Source organism: Carcharodon carcharias, chromosome 10 (genome assembly GCF_017639515.1).
Source record: "Carcharodon carcharias isolate sCarCar2 chromosome 10, sCarCar2.pri, whole genome shotgun sequence".
In the NCBI taxonomy this organism is placed as follows: Eukaryota; Metazoa; Chordata; class Chondrichthyes; order Lamniformes; family Lamnidae; genus Carcharodon; species Carcharodon carcharias.
The window spans coordinates 137,821,360-137,840,691 of NC_054476.1; the positions used below are offsets into that span (position 1 = coordinate 137,821,360).

The 19,332-nt window shown below is 42.5% G+C and overlaps 1 protein-coding gene across 3 annotated transcripts in view; it reads left to right on the forward strand.

Moving 5' to 3' along the window:
* Window positions 1-2,808: 2,808 nt before the first annotated feature.
* Window positions 2,809-19,332, forward strand: part of LOC121283637 (ion channel TACAN-like) — a 29,972-nt gene continuing 13,448 nt past the window's right edge. For all 3 annotated transcript variants that reach the window (XM_041198422.1, XM_041198423.1, XM_041198425.1), the window contains exons 1-5: window positions 2,809-2,999; window positions 8,515-8,633; window positions 14,611-14,727; window positions 15,399-15,458; window positions 15,554-15,649. In XM_041198422.1, coding sequence (XP_041054356.1) covers window positions 2,937-2,999; window positions 8,515-8,633; window positions 14,611-14,727; window positions 15,399-15,458; window positions 15,554-15,649 — 455 coding nt within the window. In that variant the 5' untranslated portion in view covers window positions 2,809-2,936. The remainder of the gene's footprint in view (window positions 3,000-8,514; window positions 8,634-14,610; window positions 14,728-15,398; window positions 15,459-15,553; window positions 15,650-19,332) is intronic.

A 19,332-nucleotide genomic window follows, 5' to 3' on the forward strand; every position in this document is an offset into this window, starting at 1 on the left:
CACTGCTGTCCTGTCACATCCAGTCGTGAATGGTGGTGGACAATTAGACAACTCACTGGAGGAGGAGGCTGCACAAATATCCCTATCCTCAATGATGGAGGAGCTCAGCACATTAGTGCAAAAGATAAGGCTGAAGCATTTGCTACAATCTTCAGCCAGAATTGGTGAGTGGATGATCCATCCTGGCCTCCTCCAGAGGTCCCCAGTATCACAGATGCCAGTCTTCAGCCAATTTGATTCACTGGATGAGATATCAAGAAATGACAAAGCACTGGATAGTGCAAAGGCTATGGGCCCTGACAATATTCCGGCAAGGTTGAGCTTTTGGAGACCTGCTTTTGGAATAAATCTAAAAGATTCCACAGATTTTTAAACAAACAAAGATAAACTTTACTATGCAAGGTCAGAGAGATAAAATAATTTACAATATTTATATTCAGGGTAAGTATGAGGTACATTAATTAACAGATGAACTGTGGTTGGACACACCACATTACAGAATAAATGACAGATGCAACCAAAACAGGATCCATGTATTTTTCAACAAACCACTCAGATGTTCGCCCCACTGTGAGTCAACCGATCTCACTGAAGCTTCATCTTTCTCACAAGGGTTTCCAATCTCCATCTTTGAAGATCTCTTTGGAATTCTCTCCAAAAATCATTCCCACTTGGACGGCTTTGACAATGGCCCACCTTGCAGGGTTTCAGTCTCTCCTTCCGAGATTCCTTTTCCCTGGATTTCTGAGTAAACTCAAACACTAGCTTACAAGCACGCTTTCAGATCTAGGGCCATGCCAAGCAGAATACCACTGCTTCAAAGGGGCATCTTTGCCCCAACAGCCCTCTTTACATAAAGAAACAGCTGCTGAGAGCAGACTTTAAGTTGGAGCCTGTTTCTCTCCTCCTATTTTTTGACTTTACTGGGATTTGTTTCTGTCCATTTTATCTTTGTGACACTTGTTGGCTGACTGACTGCCTCAAGAAGAGCTGTTTACTGACCCTTGAACTGATCTGGTGACCTATCAAAACACTCCCAGAGGATCCCACACTTGTTACTAGACAGGAACCACAATTACATGTATTGGAACATTCTGTACCTTAAATGTTACCATCTCCACAAACTGCTCATTTAACACACACAGACCCAAAGATTAATGGATTTCATGACAGGAGACTATGTAATGATGTTTTGTCACATTAGCTTGTGCCAACCTTCAGTGGTAACACTCTCACTTCTAAGTCAGAAAGTTGTGTGTTCCAAGCCTCAATCCAGAGACTTTGTACGTAATTTATCTTGACATTTCAGTGCAGTGCCAAGGGAATGTTCACTATGTGAGGTGCTGTCTTTTGACGACACATTAAAATGAGGCCCCATCTGTTCTTGCAATATGAAAGATCTCACAGCACCATTTTGATGAAGAGCAGAGGAGTTCTTCCAGTATCTAGGCCAATATTTATCCCTCATTCAAACATCACTAAAACTGGCTTACCAATGCTCATCACATTGCTGTGTGGGGCCTTATTGTGATCAAATTGGCTGCTCTGTTTCCTATAATGATGATAACTTTTCAAAAGTGCTTAACTGGCCCTGAAGTAGGGATGTGGTAAAGTCGTGAGCATAGCAGCCTTCCAACCAGTTGGGCGGGGTTTGATTTCTGGCCATTGCGCTCTGTTAAATGTAACCATACCAGCTGTGGCTCAGTGGGCAGCATTATTTGTTCAAGGGTCCAGGTTCAAGTCCCACTCCAGCACTTGTGCACAAAATCAAAAATCAGGGCTCACACTCCTGTGCATTACTGAGGGTGTGCTGCACTGAGAGGTAGTTTTCTGATGCGTTGTTAAACCGAGACCCCATTTGCCTGTTATGGTCCCTGTAGAAGATTCCCATGGCACTCTTTCAAAAAAGAGGCAGGGAGTTATCTATCCCTGGCATCCTGGCCAATATTTATCCCTCAGTTAAAATTCATAAAAATAATGATTATCTGGTCATTATCATATGTGAGAGTTTCCTGCATGACAACAGGGAACATGCTTCAAAAACACTTCTTTGGCTGTAAAGTGCTTTGAGACCTCGGGATAAAAGTGCTGTATGAATGCAAGTCTTAGAAGAGCTTTATAACATGCCAAAGTCATGACAGTCACTATAAAATGCAAGTCTTATCTTTTTCTCCTCACTAATGGGTCTAAAATTTAGACTCTAAATTTTTTTTGGAAAAAAATACTTTATTCATAAAATATCTGAAAGAACATTACAAAACATTTCTAAATGGTCATCACAAAAAAGTGCAATCATATTCAACTTTTACACATGGATCACGAGGTGCTTCAATACAATCAATGAATATTACATTAATTTCAATATAGTCATTACAATCAGTGCAACGGCATTGGAGTTACCGACACACATCATGTTGCACTCCAAGGTGCTTCAATACAATTATAATACATTTAGTATTCACTACATACATTCATTGTGAGTCGAACACCGCGAGGGGTCTAAACAATTCCCAGCCCCTCTGTGCACTATGGCAGAAATTTAGACTCTAAATACTGGCTGGCCCTGCCATTCAGGTAGGAGGGTGGGAGCTAGAACCTCAGTAGTTGCCTCTCTTGCCCAGACCAGCTGCTGAGACCCGAGAGAAGCCGCAGAGCCGGGAAATCCCGCCCCCTCCTGAAACTGACACAATCAAACTCGCAGCCGATTGGCTTAGCTGGCGGCGATTGTTCTCTTCGCGTGCCCATTGGGTAGAACAAAAAAGAAGGCGGGGCCTCTCCCACCCACTCCTGCGGCGTTGATTGGTCGCCGGATCCTCACCCGGAAGCGTGCTGCCCTTATGTTGTTTTTGATGTAGCGCTACTGTAAAATAAAGAGAAGGCGCAACCGGATCCAGGACTGGTAGCTGGATCCCGGCGGGGGGGGGTGAAGGAGCAGCATGTCTTTCCAGGAGTATTGGGAGGAGTGGGAAGGCCTGGACAAAGATTATCAGCTCTTGCAGGTAACATTAACCCTCTTCCACCCACTCCTTAAGGCCGGACACAAGCCGCCTCTTCAGCTCTCTGTGCCCCCCCACCAGAGCTTGAACACCAGAGGTCCCACCCCTCCCCTGTCTCCCATTGGTGGATTGCTGGAGCTAGTCCCTACGATCTCCCTCCTGATTTGACGATGTGGCTGTCAGTCAGAAATTCTATTGATTTGTAGCAGATCAAGATTGCTCTCTGGTCAAAGGGTAGAGTTCCTGAGTTTGCTTTGGAAAGTGCAACGTGTCTCCTCCTTTCGGGGAAAAGAGTCTCCCAATTAATCACTACTTCCTGTTCCAAATATACAATACACTAATTTTATTTCACCCAATTTGGATAATTCCTTTAAAATTAATATTTTAAGAAAAAATCTCTTTCAAGTCCTAATGTAGCCAGAACTGCTGCCAAATTTCACATACTCTCCGGGATCGCGACTTTGTTTGAACAGCTATATTGTTTATGGTTTACAAGATTGACTTGTAAAGCTTTTAAAAGTTATATCTTAGTGCTGGCATAAAACTTCAGACTTTGCTTCATTTTGTGTGCTTGTATATTTCTGAGGTGTTCAGTATAGAAAAGGTAGATTATTGGACAGGCTGAAGACAGTGGGTTGGGTTGGAGTGAGTAGCCATGCTGAAAACTACATGCAAATATTAGATTTAATAGTGCAGGTCGATATTCAGATTTAGGAAAGTAAAATGGTTTCTAAGATTCCTGTAGCAGAGTGAAACTTGTCAATATGCAAAGCTGAAAGTAACAAAAATCTAAGTTTACACTGGATTCTCATACCATCAATTACTTTGAAATGCAGTGATTGTTATGTAGGCAAATATAACAAGACTTTTCAACCATCAGCAATATTAATCATTAATCTGTGTTTTTTGGTGTTACTTGTTGAGAAAGAAATAATGTTCTGCTCGGATCTGCTGTTGGTGCACAGACTTATCCACATCTGCGACCAGTTCGAACTGGCCTCGGGAGCCAAGGTAAATCGTGGGAAGGAAGAGCGAGGCCATGTTCTTTGGGAACTGGGCTGACCGATCCTTTGTCCCCTTCACTGTCAGGGCTGACGGCCTGAAGGTGCTGGGGATATGGTTTGGAGGGACCAGGGTACGCGTTAGAAACTGGAAGGAGCGAGTGTCTATGATGAAAAGGAAACTGGGCATGTGGGAGCGATGCTCCCTCTCCATTATGGGTAAGAACCTGGTCATCAGGTGTGAGGCACTCTCGCTGTTGCTGTACCTGGCGCAGGTCTGGCTCATTCCACGCTCCTGTGTGGTGGCGATCACCCGAGCCATCCTCTGCTTTATCTGGAGGTCAAAATGGATCGTGTCTGCAGGGACATGATGTACAAGCCTCTAGATAAAGGAGGAAAAAACGTGCCCAACATCGCCCTCATACTGATGGCCACCTTTGTGTGCGGCTGCATCAAGCGGTGCGTAGACCCTCAGTATGCAAACACCAAGTGTCACTACATGCTAAGGTTCTACCTGTCCCCAGTGTTACGAAGGATGGGTCTGGCCACGCTGCCGCAGAACACTTCAAGTAGTTGGACCGTGCCGTACCACCTGTCCCTCATGGGAAAATTTATGCAGAGAAACACCTTTGACCACAAGTCCATCAGGCAGTGGTCGGCACATAACGTCTTAAAGGCCCTGAGGGAAAAGGAGAGGGTAGATCCTGTGGGATGGTTCCCTGAGCAGACTGACAAAGTCATTTGGCAGAATGCCTCATCGCCAGAACTTTCCAACAAGCACCAAGACGTAGCTTGGCTGGTGGTGAGAAAGGCCCTCCCTGTAAGATCCTTCCTACATGCCAGGAGTCTCAACCCCTCTGCACATTGCTCTCGAGGTGGCTGTGGTGGGGAAGAGACCGTTGTTCACCTCCTTGTAGATTGTGTCTTTGCGAAGAAGTTCTGGAGAGAGATGCAGTGGTTTCTGTCGAGGTTCATCCCGAGCAGTTCTGTGACAGAGGACTCTGTGCTCTACGGGCTGTTCCCAGGGACACACACCGAGACAAACATCAACTGCAGCTGGAGGATCATCAACTCGGTGAAAGACGCTCTTTGGTCTGCCCGAAACTTGTTGGTTTTCCAGCGCAAAGAGTTGTCCCCGACCGAGTGTTGCAGACTGGCACATTCCAAGGTCCAGGACTACGTGCTGAGGGACACAGTTAAGCTTGGGGCAGCCGCCACAAAGGCGCAATGGGGAAGGGTCGCTGCCTAAGACCTTTCTGCCACAGTGCACTGAGGGGCTGGGAACTGTAAAGAGCCCCTTAGGCTGTACAGCTTAAAATGAATGTCTGCCAATGATTGTAATATTCATTGTTTGTACTGATATACCTTGTGATTCATGTTGTAAAAGTTGAACCTGATTGTATTTTTGTAATGGTGATATTGAAATGGTTCGAAATGTTTTTGAAGATTTATGAATAAAGTATATTTTTGCAAAAAAAAAGAAAGAAATAATGTTGGGAAAGTGGAGGTCAACAGTCGGAACTGGTATTACAATTCAAGGACCTGAGAAGTGACTAGTCCGAAGATGGTCACTGCCATAAAGAAAATGGAGCTGGAATGGCAAAGAATGTGTCTTCCAAAGAGGAATGAGTAGAGGCTTTAAGAAAATAATTATCAAGGCTGTGATTTGAAGTGTATTGTTGGACAGGGTTGAAACATGGACCTTGAGAAAAATGGGCACACAAAGATTAGAAAGTTGTGAAGTGTGGCTTTGGAGAAGGATGGAGCGAGTCAATTGGAGAGAACACGAGCAACAAAGAAGTTGTCAGGATGGTGACAGGGGAGACAATCATTGGTGACTATCATCAAGGAGAGGCAACAGGGTTAGATTGGCTACATTCTAAAGCAGGAAGGAGGTGATTGAAAGAAGATTAGAGGAATTGAGACCAAGAGAGAGAAAGAGAATAATGATGTTAGACAAAAACAGAAAGTGCTGGAAAAACTCAGCAGGTCTGACAGCATCTGTGGAAAGAGAAAAACAAAGTTAACGTTTTGAGTCCGTATGACCCTTTTTCAGATGGTGTTAAGACAACTTGAAATTGAAAATGAGCATTGGAAGAGGGAAGTGCAAAGCTGCAAGGTGTGAAGTAAAGAGTAGAGCACCTGCCCTTAGGAAGATCACTACTACTATTTGTTGAAGGAGGAACATTAACCAGGACTTTGGGAGGACACCCAGATCTGCATGCCTATTCAATTCAATGGTCTCCTGTGGCAAATCTACAACTTTGGCTTTAATTCCCCATATTGAACCCTCTATGTTTACTGTATTGAACAGCTTTGTCAGTTCCCTTCATAACAAGCCCAACTCCCTTCCCTCATAATGTAAATTCCTGATGGTCATTGAATGCTTTCACTTCCCGTTGACTAGGAGATATCTAGTTTTCAATCTGGCTTCAAGTAATGAGATGAAGGACAACTCTGTTGACTGCAGCATCCTGCAAGAAATGAAATCAAAGCTAGCACTAAAAGAAAGAATTGTGTTTATATTGTACCTTTCTTGTTGAGGTGCCCAAGAGCCACTGAGTTACTTTTGATGTACGAGTGCTGTTGTAAAGTAGGCAAGCACAGCAGTGAATTTGCAAACAGCAGCTTCTCTCAAACAACACTGACATAAATGACCAGTTAATCTGTTTGGGCAGGAAATGAGGCAGAAATGTTGGCTAGGACACAGAGAACTTTGGAAAAAAAACTGTTATGAATTCTTTTATATAGACCTGAACAAGCCCAAAAGGCAGAACCTGTGATAGTAGAACTATACCTTAGTGCTGCACTGGAGTGGCAGTCTAGATCATGTGCTCAAGTCCTGAAATGTTGCTCGATGCCACAGCCTCTCTGACTGTGACTAAATTGGCAATCTCACTCATGCCACAAGAATGGCTGGCGCAGGAAATGGAAAATACAAGACTGGCTTAGTAAGAGCTGTCCTTGTGAAGTAAGACCAAGACAAGTTGTTGGGGAAAATTAGACATAACTTTACCATACAGCTGACTGTGCCTGATTTGACCTGGAAGAGCTTGATGCTGCATGTTTGAAATGGGAAAATATGCTAACACCCCCACACCTCTCATCCTTTCTTTTTCTTCAAATATTTCAGCAGTAACCAGCTCCAGTCAATTTGATCAGTATAACAATCTTGGTGTTTTGCAGAGATGGTGAAAGCAGTTTTGGTACTAGAGGAACATTGGGGAGGAAGTTGAGCTCAGAGGATGCTAAGATTCTGTATTGCTAATCTCTGAGATGGCAGCCAGAAATGCTGATAGAATCTAGGCTCTAGGCACAAGGGTTAGTCTGACCAATTTTTAGCTGCAGGAGGTTGTCTCTCGTTCAGATCTTCATAAGTCAGTAAAATTGAGAATGCCCATTCCTCTTGAGCGAATGGATGATCCTTGCCCAAATGAAACCTTCTTATACAGAGCATTAATAATGACCACCATTTAAACGCAATTACAGCATCTTGTGTAGATGAAAGTTAAATCGTAAGCATTAGCCTAAACTCTGTGGTTGCAATCCCACCTCTGAGTCAGAAGGTCATAGGCTGAAGTCCTACTCTGGAGACTTAAGCACATAATGTAGACTGGCATTTCAGAGCAATACTGAGGGAGTGATACATTGATGGAAATGCTGTCTTTTAGATAAGAGGTTTTAAACCAAAGCTGCTCTGCCTCAAGTGGAGGTAGAAGATACCGAGGCATTCCCAGCGTTCTGGCCATATCCCCGAACACAAATTATCTACACTGTTTCCCTATGATATTGACTTAAAAAGTTTTTCATTGGCAAAAATGCTTTGGGATGTCCCAAGGATTTGAAAATTGTGAGATAAATGCTAATTTCTTTTATTTTCCTCTCTCCCTCTTCTGCTCACATCATTCTCTCTCTCCTCGACCCGGAAAAGGAAATAAGGTTTAACTTAATCTTGCTCTCCCCTATTGGAAAATCCAGTTTTATGACTGATATTACTCTGAGTTGTGTCGTCTTTTGCCTGTTTCTTATTGCTGGACATGCACCGAAGCACTGCAAAAAATAAAGCTGAGAGATTGCAGATCTCTTGCTAATATTTGAACAAAGCACAACAACACTTGCATTTATATAGCCCCTATGGTGTGGTAAAACATCCCAAGGTGCTTCCCAGGAGCATTATCAAACACTGAGCTGCATAAAGAGATATTAGGATAAGCGACCAAAAACTTAGTCAAAGAGGTAGGTTTAAAGGAGCATCAAAGGAGGAGAGAGAGAGGGGGAAATGTTTAAGGAGGCAATTCCAGAGCTAAGAACCTAGGAAGTGATGGTCTCCACTAGTGGCATGAAGGAAGTTAAAGATTAGAAGGGAATAGAGATCTTGGAAGATTGTAAGTCCATAAGGAAGCTTGCCTTTCTCAGCTCCTAATTGCTAAGCTGTAGGACAAAGTTGAGTTGTTGTGTATAGTCTGAGATTCCTAGCTACATCAAAATTTACAGTTTTGCTGGTTCTTCTCCTCCAGGAAACGCACAAACTCTACAAGCAACAGTTAGAAGAGGTAATCAAGCTTCAAAATTCCTGCCTTAGTTCCATTGAACGACAGAAGAAGAAATACAAGGAACTCTCCAAAAATCTTGAACGGTAAATATTATTTCCTGTAGGTTGGTCTGCTGAACTTAATTCTGAAGTGTTCCCACTCACTCTCCTTCCTCAAATAATAACATTGCACTTGTTTTCATCCAGTGGGGAAGGTGGGAAAGAAAAAACAAAGCAAAGTGAAAAAAAATAAAAACAGAAAATGCTGGGAAGACTTAGCAGGTTAGGAAGTATCTGTGGAGAGAGAAACAGGGTTAACTTTTCAAGTTTTTGACCCTTCCAGAAGGCATTTGATAAGGTGCCACATCAAAGGTTACTACACAAGATAAGATTACATGGTGTAGGCGGTAACATATTAGCATGAATAAAGAATTGGTTAACTAACATGAAGCAGAGTGTTGGGATAAATGGGCCTTTGGCCATTGGCAAGCTATAATATGGAATGCCACAGGGATCAGTGCTGGGGCCTTAATTATTTACAATCCATATCAATGATTTGAATGAAGGGACTGAATGTATGGTCGGTAAATTTGCTGATGACACAAAGATAGGTAGGAAAGTAAATTGTCAAGAGGAAGTAGAGAGTCTGCAAAGGGATATAGACAGGTTAATTGAGTGGGCAAAAGTTTGGCAGATGGAGTATAATGTTGGGAAATGTGAACTTGTCCACTTAGGCAGGACGAATAGAAAAGTTAAATCCTATTTAAATAGAGATTGCAGGTTCAGTGGTACGGAAGGATCTGGGTGTCCTGGTACGTGAATCACAAAAAGTTAGTATGCAGGTACTGCAGGTAATTAGGAAGGCAACTGGAATGTTGGCATTAATTGCAAGGTGAATGGAATATCAAAATAGGGAAGTTTTACTGCAGCTGTACAGGGCATTAGTGAGACCATACCAGGAGTACAGTGTACAGTTTTGGCCTCCTTTTTTAAAAAAAAGATATAATTGCAGATTAGAAGCAGTTCAGAGAAGGTTCGACTCATTCCTGGGATGATGGGCTTATCTTATGAAGAAAAGTTGGGCCTATACCCATTGGAGTTTAGAAGAATGAGAGCTGATCTTATTGAAAGCTCAAAGATTGGTGTGGGAGAAGTGGGTTCCAGTTTGTGGGGGACTGGCACCAATACTGGGAAAAGTGGGGGCTGTACCATCAGGGCGATCTACACCTGAACCGGGCTTGGACCAGTAATCCTGCGGACCGCAAAACTAGGGTAGTAGAGAGAGTTTTAAACCAAATATTGGGGGCAAGGGATCAAATGTGGAAAGATGTGGTATATCAAAGAGTAGAGACAAAGTAAGAGAGGAAAATAGGAATATGGGAAATGAGGGTTGGAGAATGGCAGGAAGGGACAGAGAGAAAAAACCTAAGAATGCACAAAGAGTCAAGACTAGATGTCACAAGAAAACAAAAAAGACTAACCTAAAGGCTCTACATCTGCATGTAGCATTCATAACGTAAACAAATTGATAGTGTACATTGAAGTAAATAAATATGTTCTGATAGCCATTACGGAGACCTGACTGCAAGATGACAAGAATTGAGTCCTGAATATTGAGGGGTATATGTCTTTCAAGAAGAATAAGAAGCTAAATAAAGGTGGGGGGGTAGTACTGTTAATCAAAGATGGTGTTTGTGCAATATTTAGAAATGACCTTGATTCAGGGGATCAGGATGTGGAATCAATTTGGCTGGAGATAAGGAATAGTAGGGGAAAGAAGTCACTAGTGGGAGTGGACTACAGGCATCCTAACAGAACCCACAATGTAGGACAAAGTATACATGAAAAAATATTGGATGCTTGTGATAAAGGGACAGCAATAATCATTGGTGATTTTAATCTACATATAAGCTGGAAAAATCAGAATGGCAGTAGTAGCCTGGATGAGGAATTCATAGAATGCTTTTGAGAGTTTCTTAGAGCAGCATGTTCTGGAACCAATCAGAGAGCAGGTTATATTCGATTTGGTATTGTGTAATGTGACAGGATTAATTAATGACCTCAGGGTAAAGGCACCCCTAGGTAGCAGCGACTAAGATAAGATTGAATTTTATATCCAGTTTGAAAGGGAGAAGAATGGATCTAGTATTTTAAAGATTAGTATTTTAAATTTAAATAAGGGCAATTATGTGGGCCTGAAAGCTGAGCTAGCTGAAGTGAACTGGGATACTAGGCTAGGGGATAGACCAACAGAGAAGCAATGGTAGACAAGGGGATATTTCAGAATACTCAGAATAAGTACATTCCTACTATAAAAAAAAATTCTGAAGGGAGAACCCACCATCCATGGTTAACTAAAGAAGTTCGGGAAAGCATCAAAGCATATAAAAAAAGCACATAACTGTGCAAAGATGAGTGGCAGGTCAGATGATTGGTCAGAATATAAAGAACGGCAGAGAATGACTAAAAGGTTATTCGGGAGAAATAACTTAGAGTATGAGAGGAAGCTAGTTAGAAATTTAAAAATGGATAGCAAGAATTTCTACAGGTATTTAAACAGGAAAAGAGTTGGTAAAGTGAATGTCGGTCTTCTAGAGAGTAACAATGGGGAGTTAATAGTAGATAATAAGGAAATGGCAGATGAAATTAACAAATATTTTTGCTTCTGTCTTCACTATAGAAGATACAAAAAACATTCTGTAATAGCTGTAAATCGGGAGGTGGAGGGGAGAGAAGAACTTGGTTAAATTACAATCATAAGGGAAGCAGTACTGAGCAAACTGATGGAGCTGTGGGCTGACAAGGATCCAGATCGACTGCATTCTAGAGTCTTAAAAGAGGTGGCTAATGAGGTAGTAGATGCATTGGTGTTAATTTTCCAAAATTCCCTAGATTCTGGAAAGATTCCATCAGATTGGAAAGTAGCAAATATAACCCATCTATTCAAAAAGGGAGGGAAGCATATATATATATATATATATATATATATATAAGAAAAACTGTAAGCCAGTTAGCTTGACGTCTGTCATGGGGAAGGTGTTAGTCGATCATTAAAGAGGTTATAGCAGGGCACTTAGAAAAACTCAAGGTAATCAGGAAGAGTCAGCATGGCTTCATGAAAGGGAAATCATGTTTAACCAATTTGTTAGAGCTCTTTGAAGGTGGATAGAGGGGAGCCTGTAGACGTACAGTACTTGTTTTTCCAGAAGGCATTAAAGGTTATTGCAGAAAATAAAAGCTCATAGTGTAGGGGGTAATATATTAACCTGGATAGAAGATTGGCTGGCTGGCAGAAAACCGAGAGTATGCATAAATGGGTCTTTGTCTGATTGGCAGGTTGTGACGAGGGGAGTCCAGCAGGGGTCTGTGCTGGGGCCTCATCTTTTTACAATCTACATCAATGAATCAGATGAGGGGAGTGAAGGCATGGTAGCTAAATTTGCATATGACACAAAAATAGGTAGGAAAGTATGTTGTGAAGAAGATATAAGGAGTTTGCAGACGGATATAGATAAGTTGAGTGAATGGGCAAAATTCTGGCAGATGGAGTATAATGTGGTAAAATGTGAAGTTGTTCACTTTAGCAGGAAGAATAAAGAAACTGTATTATTTAAATGGAGAACGGCTGCATAATTCCAAGGTGCAGGGGGATCTAGGTGTTCTCATGCATGAGTCACAAAAAGTTAATATGCAGGTACTGCATGTAATCAAGAAGGTTAATGGAATGCTATCCATTATTATGAGAAGAATTGAACATAAAAGTAAGGATGTTATGCTTCAGTTATACAAGGCATTGGTGAGACCGCGTCTCGACTACTGTGTGCTGTTTTGGTCTCCTTGTTTATGTAAGGATGTAAATGTGTTGGAGGCAGTTCAGTGGAGGTTTACTAGACTGATACCTGGAATAAGCGAGTTGTCTTATGAGGAAAGGTTGGACAGGCTGGGCTTGTTTCCACTAGAGTTTAGAAGATTGAGGGGTGACTTGGTTGAAGTATATAAGATCCTGAATGGTCTTTACAAGGTAGATGTGGAAAGGATGTTTCCTCTTGTGGGTGAGTCCAAAACTCTTTTAAAATTAGGGGCCGCCCTTATAGGATAGAGACTAGGAGAATTTTTTTCTGAGGGTTGTGCGACTTTGGAACTCTGTCTCAGAATGTGATGGAGGTGGGATCACTGAATATTTTTAAGGCAGAGGTAGATCAAATCTAGTTAGGCAAGGGAATCAAAGGTTATTGGGGGTAGATGGGAATGTGGAATTTGAAACACAAACAGATCAGCCATGATCGTGTTGAATGGTGGAGTAGGCTCAAGAGGCCAAATGGCCTACATCTCCTATTTTGTATGTTCGTATGAAACATATAAGTTCCTGGGGGGATTTGATAGGGCAGACACCAAGAGGATGTTTCGTTTTGTGGGGCAGACTAGAACCAGGGCACAAAGTTTAAGAATAATGGATCTACCATTTAAGATGGAGATAAGGAGAAATTTTTTTCTCTCAAAGGCTTGGTAGTCTGTGGAATCCTCTTCCCCAGAAAGCAGTAGAGGCAGGGTCCTTGAATTTATTCAAGGCTGAGTTAGACAGACTTTTGATTGATGAGGGCGTCAAGGGTTATGAGGGGCAGACCGCAAGGTGGAGTTACGACACAGCAGATCACGGAGCATGCTCGAAGGACTGAATGGCCTACTTCTGTTCCTGAGCCCTTTGTTCCTACCTTTCATTGGAACTGGGTAACGTTAGAAATATAATAGGTTTTAAGCCAGTGGAAGGGAGGACGTGGGAAAAAGCACAAAAGGGAAGGTCTGTGATAGGATGGAAGACAGGAGAGATTCACAGTGAAAGGGTTGGCTGTGCAGGGCCAAAGGGAGTGGTAATGGGCCAAGTAAAGAAACAAAAAAATGTGACTAGAGGAGGAGTGAATGGCAGGATAAGCTGCTGTCGGAATGCTAAAAACAAGAGAAAAATGAATTAAAACCAAAACCTACAAAAGAAGGAAACCAGCAAAAGCAAAAAAAAAACTTGCATTTATGTAGCATCTTTCACATCATCAGGATATTTCAATGTTCTTTACAGCCAGTGAAATACCTTTCAACCATTGTTGTAATGTAGGAAAATGGAGCCGATACTCCTTTTGATGGTTGAGTGATAAATTTTGGTCCAGCCAGTGTGAGAGCTGTGGAATCTTTTATTTTTATTCTTTCACAGGATGTGGGCTTTGCTGGCTGGGCCAGCATTTATTGCCTTTCCTAATTGCCCTTGAGAAGTGCCCTTGGTGGTGAGCTGCCTTCTTGAACAGCTGTGGTCCATGTGGTGTAGGTACACCCACAGTGCTGTTAGGATGGGAGTTCCAGGATTTTGACCCAGCAGCAGTCTAGATATAGTTCCAAGTCAGGATGGTGTGTGGCTTGGAGGGGAACTTGTAGGTGGTGGTGTTCCCATCTGTCTGCTACCCTTGTCCTTCTAGATGGCAGCGGTTGTGGGTTTAGAAAGTGCTGTCGAAGGAGCCTTGGCAAATTGGTGTTATGCGTCTTGTAAATGGCGCACATAGCTGCTACTGTGTGCTAGTGGTGGATGCTGTGAATGTTTAAGGTGGTGAATGGGATGCTGATCAAGTGGGCTGCTTTGTCCTGGATGGTGTTGAGCTTCTTGAGTGTTGTTGGAGCTGCATTCATCCAGGCAAGTGGAGAGTATTCCATCACACTCCTGTCTTGTGTCTTGGAGATGATTGACAGGCTTTAGGGAGTCAGGAGGTGAGTTTCTCACTGCAGAAGGGCTCTTGCAGCTGCTGTATTTATAAGGCTTGTTCAGTTTCAGTTTCTGGTCAATGGTGACCCGCAGGATATTGATGTTTATGTCCTCTTGAAATGGCAGACTGCCATGGTTTAACATTTCATCCAAAAGACTCTGACAGTACTGCATTAAGGTATTGGCCTGGACTATTTTCTCCAGAAATGGGGCTTGTAGCTTTTGGCTAAGAGGGGAAAGTGCTACCAACTGACCAAGCTGACTCACTACAGTGCAGTTGCAGCTGGGAATGGGCAGTGTTCGTAATGTTAACTCTTGATCTGATTCCTATCCTCCTAGCTGTCAGTTGCCAGAGACTGAAGAGCAGCTGAGAGACACTGGTTTCATCCAGGAACTGATGAAGGAAAGACAAAACATCTTCTTTGAAATGGAAGCGTTCCTCCCGAAAAAAAATGGGTAAGTAAGCACTACGAGTGACCCTATCTAATTAACCCTTTCAGTGCCATGGATGAGTTTGCTTGTCCAGACCATGGGCTAATGAGGATCAACGATAATTTTCCTCATTGCAGGAAGACTTACTTCCTGAAAGCATCTTTGCTAGTCAAAGATTGACCTTGGTGTGCCTATTCATGCACATATTCAGACTCTAGACTTTCGATAGGTTGGAAAGCTTTTCTTTAAAGCAAATTATCAACCAATAGAAACATTTTTTATTGGAAATTTGTACTACATCCAATTTGGAGGAAAAAGAATGAAAGTTACAGCTTGTGGCCAGTGAAGCTCATGAATGGCTACTTAACAAGCTCAGAAGACACTTCTGTGTGCATTATTCTTGCACAGATTTCATGGCAGAGTTTCATTTTTCCTCGCATTTAACAATCAGAGGTTCTACCCTCTACTCAGTATAAAAGATTCTCCTGCAGCCACAGGGCAGGGACCCTGGTAGAAAGTTGGGAAGGTTGTGTTGAAGATTTCCTGGCTTGCCAGCTGCTCTTGGATCCAACATATATTGGTATACATCTCACAAATGTTTTATCCACACTATTATTGGTTTGAAAGCTTATATAACTGACATATGTCTCTGCTCTGGCTTCTGAAAATACTGTGATCTTCTTCTTCTGTTGCAGTTTGTACTTAAGTCTGGTTCTGGGAAATGTCAATGTGACTCTGCTCAGCAAACAGGCCAAGTAAGTATTCACTGGGCCCAGACCTCAACTCTAATGGAAAAGTTCTGTTCTCTTAAGTCTTCCATGTGAGCCTCTCCACTTTTTCCCTGCTGCAGGTTTGCCTACAAGGATGAGTACGAGAAGTTCAAACTATATCTCACCATCATCCTCCTCGTCATCTCCTTCACCTGCAGATTCTTGCTAAACTCCAGGTGAGATGTTGGTTGGAAAATGTAGAATAACAGTACTATTTGGAAACTGCCCCCCTGCTCACTACCTCCCCCCACCATCTCAGCGGATCTTGGAAGATAACACATTTTCTCCATCCAGCATAAGAGACATGAGACACAACAGGATCCCCAAACTGAGAGTAGTGCCATTAGAGCAGTGGGGATTGTATCTGATCTACCAGGTGCCAGTCTGATACCATTACATGCTCAGTGCCATGTGTGACTTTTTCAGTAGATTTTTGAGAACTAGCCTCAGGTAGTTTTTCATATTTCTCCAATGTTGGAACAGTTTCATATAACATTGGAGGCTAGGAACTTTTGTTGATTACAAGCCCCATAGGTGTCAGCTGTGGTCAGAGGATCATGGGTTCCAGTCCTGCTCCAGACACTTGAGCACATAACCCAAGTTCACACTCCAATGCGGTATTGAGGGAGTGCTGCACTGTCAGAGGTGCCAACTTTTGGATTAGGCGTTAATCTGAAGCCTCGTCTGCCCCCTCAGGTGGACATGAAAGATCACTACGCACTATCTTGAAGAAGAACAGAGGAGTTCTACCAAGTTTCCTGACCATTATTTATCCCTGAATCAACACCACTGGTTATTATCACTTTGCTGTTTGTGGGACCCTGCTGTTGGCAAATTGGCTACCGCATTTCCTACATTACAGCAGTACATTCATTGTCTGGAAAGTGCTTTGTGATGCCCTGATGTTGTGAAAGATGCTATAGAAATGCAGGTTCTTTCTTCTTTCTGAATGGGTTTCCAGTTACTTAGATTAGAATGGAAATGATTTATGGGCTGGAATCTCTTTGAAGGGTTTGAGTGAACAAGTTCTCTGCAATGGTCAGAACTCTGAGCTGGGATTGAGAGCCAATCCCAGAGGTCTGCGGATATTTCTTATTTCTACTGTTTCATACACTGATCTATCTCATCTCTTTCCCCCTTCCCAAAACTGGAGCTGTTGAACAGTTATTTGGTACAGATCCATGGGAATCATTTGCCTTTCGAATATCTCACTCAAATGACCATTATTCACGTTAGAGCCATGATAGTGAATAGAAACATAGGAACATAGGTGCAGGAGTAGGCTATTTGGCACTTTGAATCTGCTCCACCGTTTAACTAGGTCATGACTGATCTGCTACCTCAACGCCATCTTCCCACACTATCCCCATATTCCTTGAAGTCATTGGTATCTAGAAATCAGTTGATCTCTGCTTTGAACATACTCAGTGACTGAGCCTCCACAGCCCTCTTGGGTACCATTTGCTTTCCTAATTGCTTGTTTCACCTGCATATTAGCTTTCAGTAACTTATGAACAAGAACATCCAGTTCCATTTGACATCAACACTTCCCAATCTCTCCTCATTTAAAAACTATTCTGCATTTCTGGTTTTCCTACCAAAGTGGATAACTTCACATTTTTCCACATTATATTCCATCTGCCATGTTCTTGCCCACTCGCTTAGTCTGTCTAACTCTCCTTGAAGCCTCTTTGCATTTTCCTTACAACTCTCATTGCCATCAGGTTTTGTGTCATCAACAAGTAACGAGTAACTCACCTCTTGACTCCCCAAAGCCTGTCCACCATCTACAAGGCACAAGTCAGGAGTGTGATGCAATACTCTCCACTTGCCTGGGTGAGTGCAGCTCCCACAACACTCAAGAAGCTTGACACTGTCTAAGACAAAGCAGCCCGTTTGATAGGCACCACATCCACAAACATTGACTCCCTCCACCACCGACGCACAGTAGCAACAGTGTGTACCATCTACAAGATGCACTGCAGGAATTCACCAAGGCTCCTTCGACGTCACCTTCCAAACCCACAACCACTACCATCTAGAAGGACAAAGGCAGCAGATCGATGGGAACACCACCAGCTGGAAGTTCCCCTCCAAGTCACTCACCATCCTGAGTTGGAAATATATCGCTGTTACTTCACTGTCACTGTGTCAAAATCCTGGAAGTCCCTTTGTGTGCCTACACCACATGGATTGCAGCGGTTCAAGAAGGCAGCTCACCACCACCTTCTCAAGGGCAGGTCGGGATGGGCAATAAATGCTGGCCCAGCCAGCGAAGCCCACATCCCATGAATGAATAAAAAAAAAACTTGGAAATATTACATTTGGTTCCCACATCCAAATCATTGAAATAGATTGTGAATATCTGGGGCCCAAGCACTGATCCTTGTGATTAGTCAGAGCCTTTCAACCTGAGAATGATCTGTTTATCCCTCCTCTCTGTTTTCTCTCCATTAACCAATCCTCAATCCATGCCAGTATATTCCCCCCAATCCCATGAGTTCTAATTTTGCTCACTAACCTGTGTAGGATCTTATTGAAAGCTTTCTGAAAATCCAGATACACCACATCCACTGGTTCTCCCTTATCTATTCTGCTAGTAACACCCTCAAAAAAACTCCAACAGGTTTGTCAAAATTGATTTCCCATTCATAAATCCACGTTGACTCTGTCCAATCTCACTATTTTCTAAATGCCCAGTTATCACATTTTTTGAATAGATTCTAGAATTTTTCCCACAACTGATGTCAGGCTAACAGGTCTGTAGTTCCCTGTTTTCTCTCTCCCTCCTCCTTTCTTAAACAGTGGGGTTACATTTACACCTTCCAATCTGTAGGAACCATTCTAGAATCTATAGAACTTTGAAAGATGATCACCAATGCATCCACTATCTCTACAGCCGCCTCTTTCGACGCTCTGGGATGTAGATGCTGGGGATTTATCAACTTTCAGCCCCATTAATTTCTCCAGCACTACTTTTTTTTACTAATACTAATTTCTTTCAGATCCTTGATCTCACTTGTCTCTTGGCTCCCCAATGTTTCGGGGAGGTTTCTAGAATCTTCCATGAAGACAGACACACAGTATTTGTTTAGTTTCTCTGCCATTTCCTTTCTCCCCGTTATAAATTCTCAATTCTCTGACAGTTTCCTTGACTAACCTTTTTTTCCTTTTTACATACCTATAGAAGCTATTCCAGTCTGTTTTTATGTTCCTCATCAGTTTAATTTCATATTCTATTTCCTCTTTCTTTATTAATTCTTTCATTCTCTTTAGTTGAATTTTAAAATGCTCCCAATCCTCAGGCTTCCTACTTTTTTTGGCAACTTTATATCTCTCTTCCTTTGATCTGATAGAACCCTTAACTTCTCTTGTTAACCATTATGCCATTTGACTTCAAGGGACATCACTGTTAAGTCAGAAAGTACTGGAAAAATCTCAGCAGGTCTGACAACATCTGTGGAGAGAGAAACAGAGTTAATGTTTCAAGTCCAATATGGTGAGATCTGATAGAGGTGTCACAAGATTATGACAGGTTTAGATAAAGTAGTCAAGGAAATGCTGTTCTCATGAACTGATGCTGTAAGGTCTAGGGGACAGAGATCTAAGGTTTTGGCCAGCGGGCTTCTGAGGAAAAACTTTTATGCAATGAGTTTTGTAAAAGCTGGAATTTGCTGCCTATGAGGGCAGTGGAAGCAGAGACGATGAATGATTTTAGAAAGGAAATTGGAAGGGCGCTTGAAGGAAATAAACAGAGTCGCGGAATGTGACTGACTGGATTGCTCTACAGTGAGCTGGCATTGGCTCGATGGGCTAAATGGCCTCCTGTGCCATATGACTCTAGGAACACACACTGTAA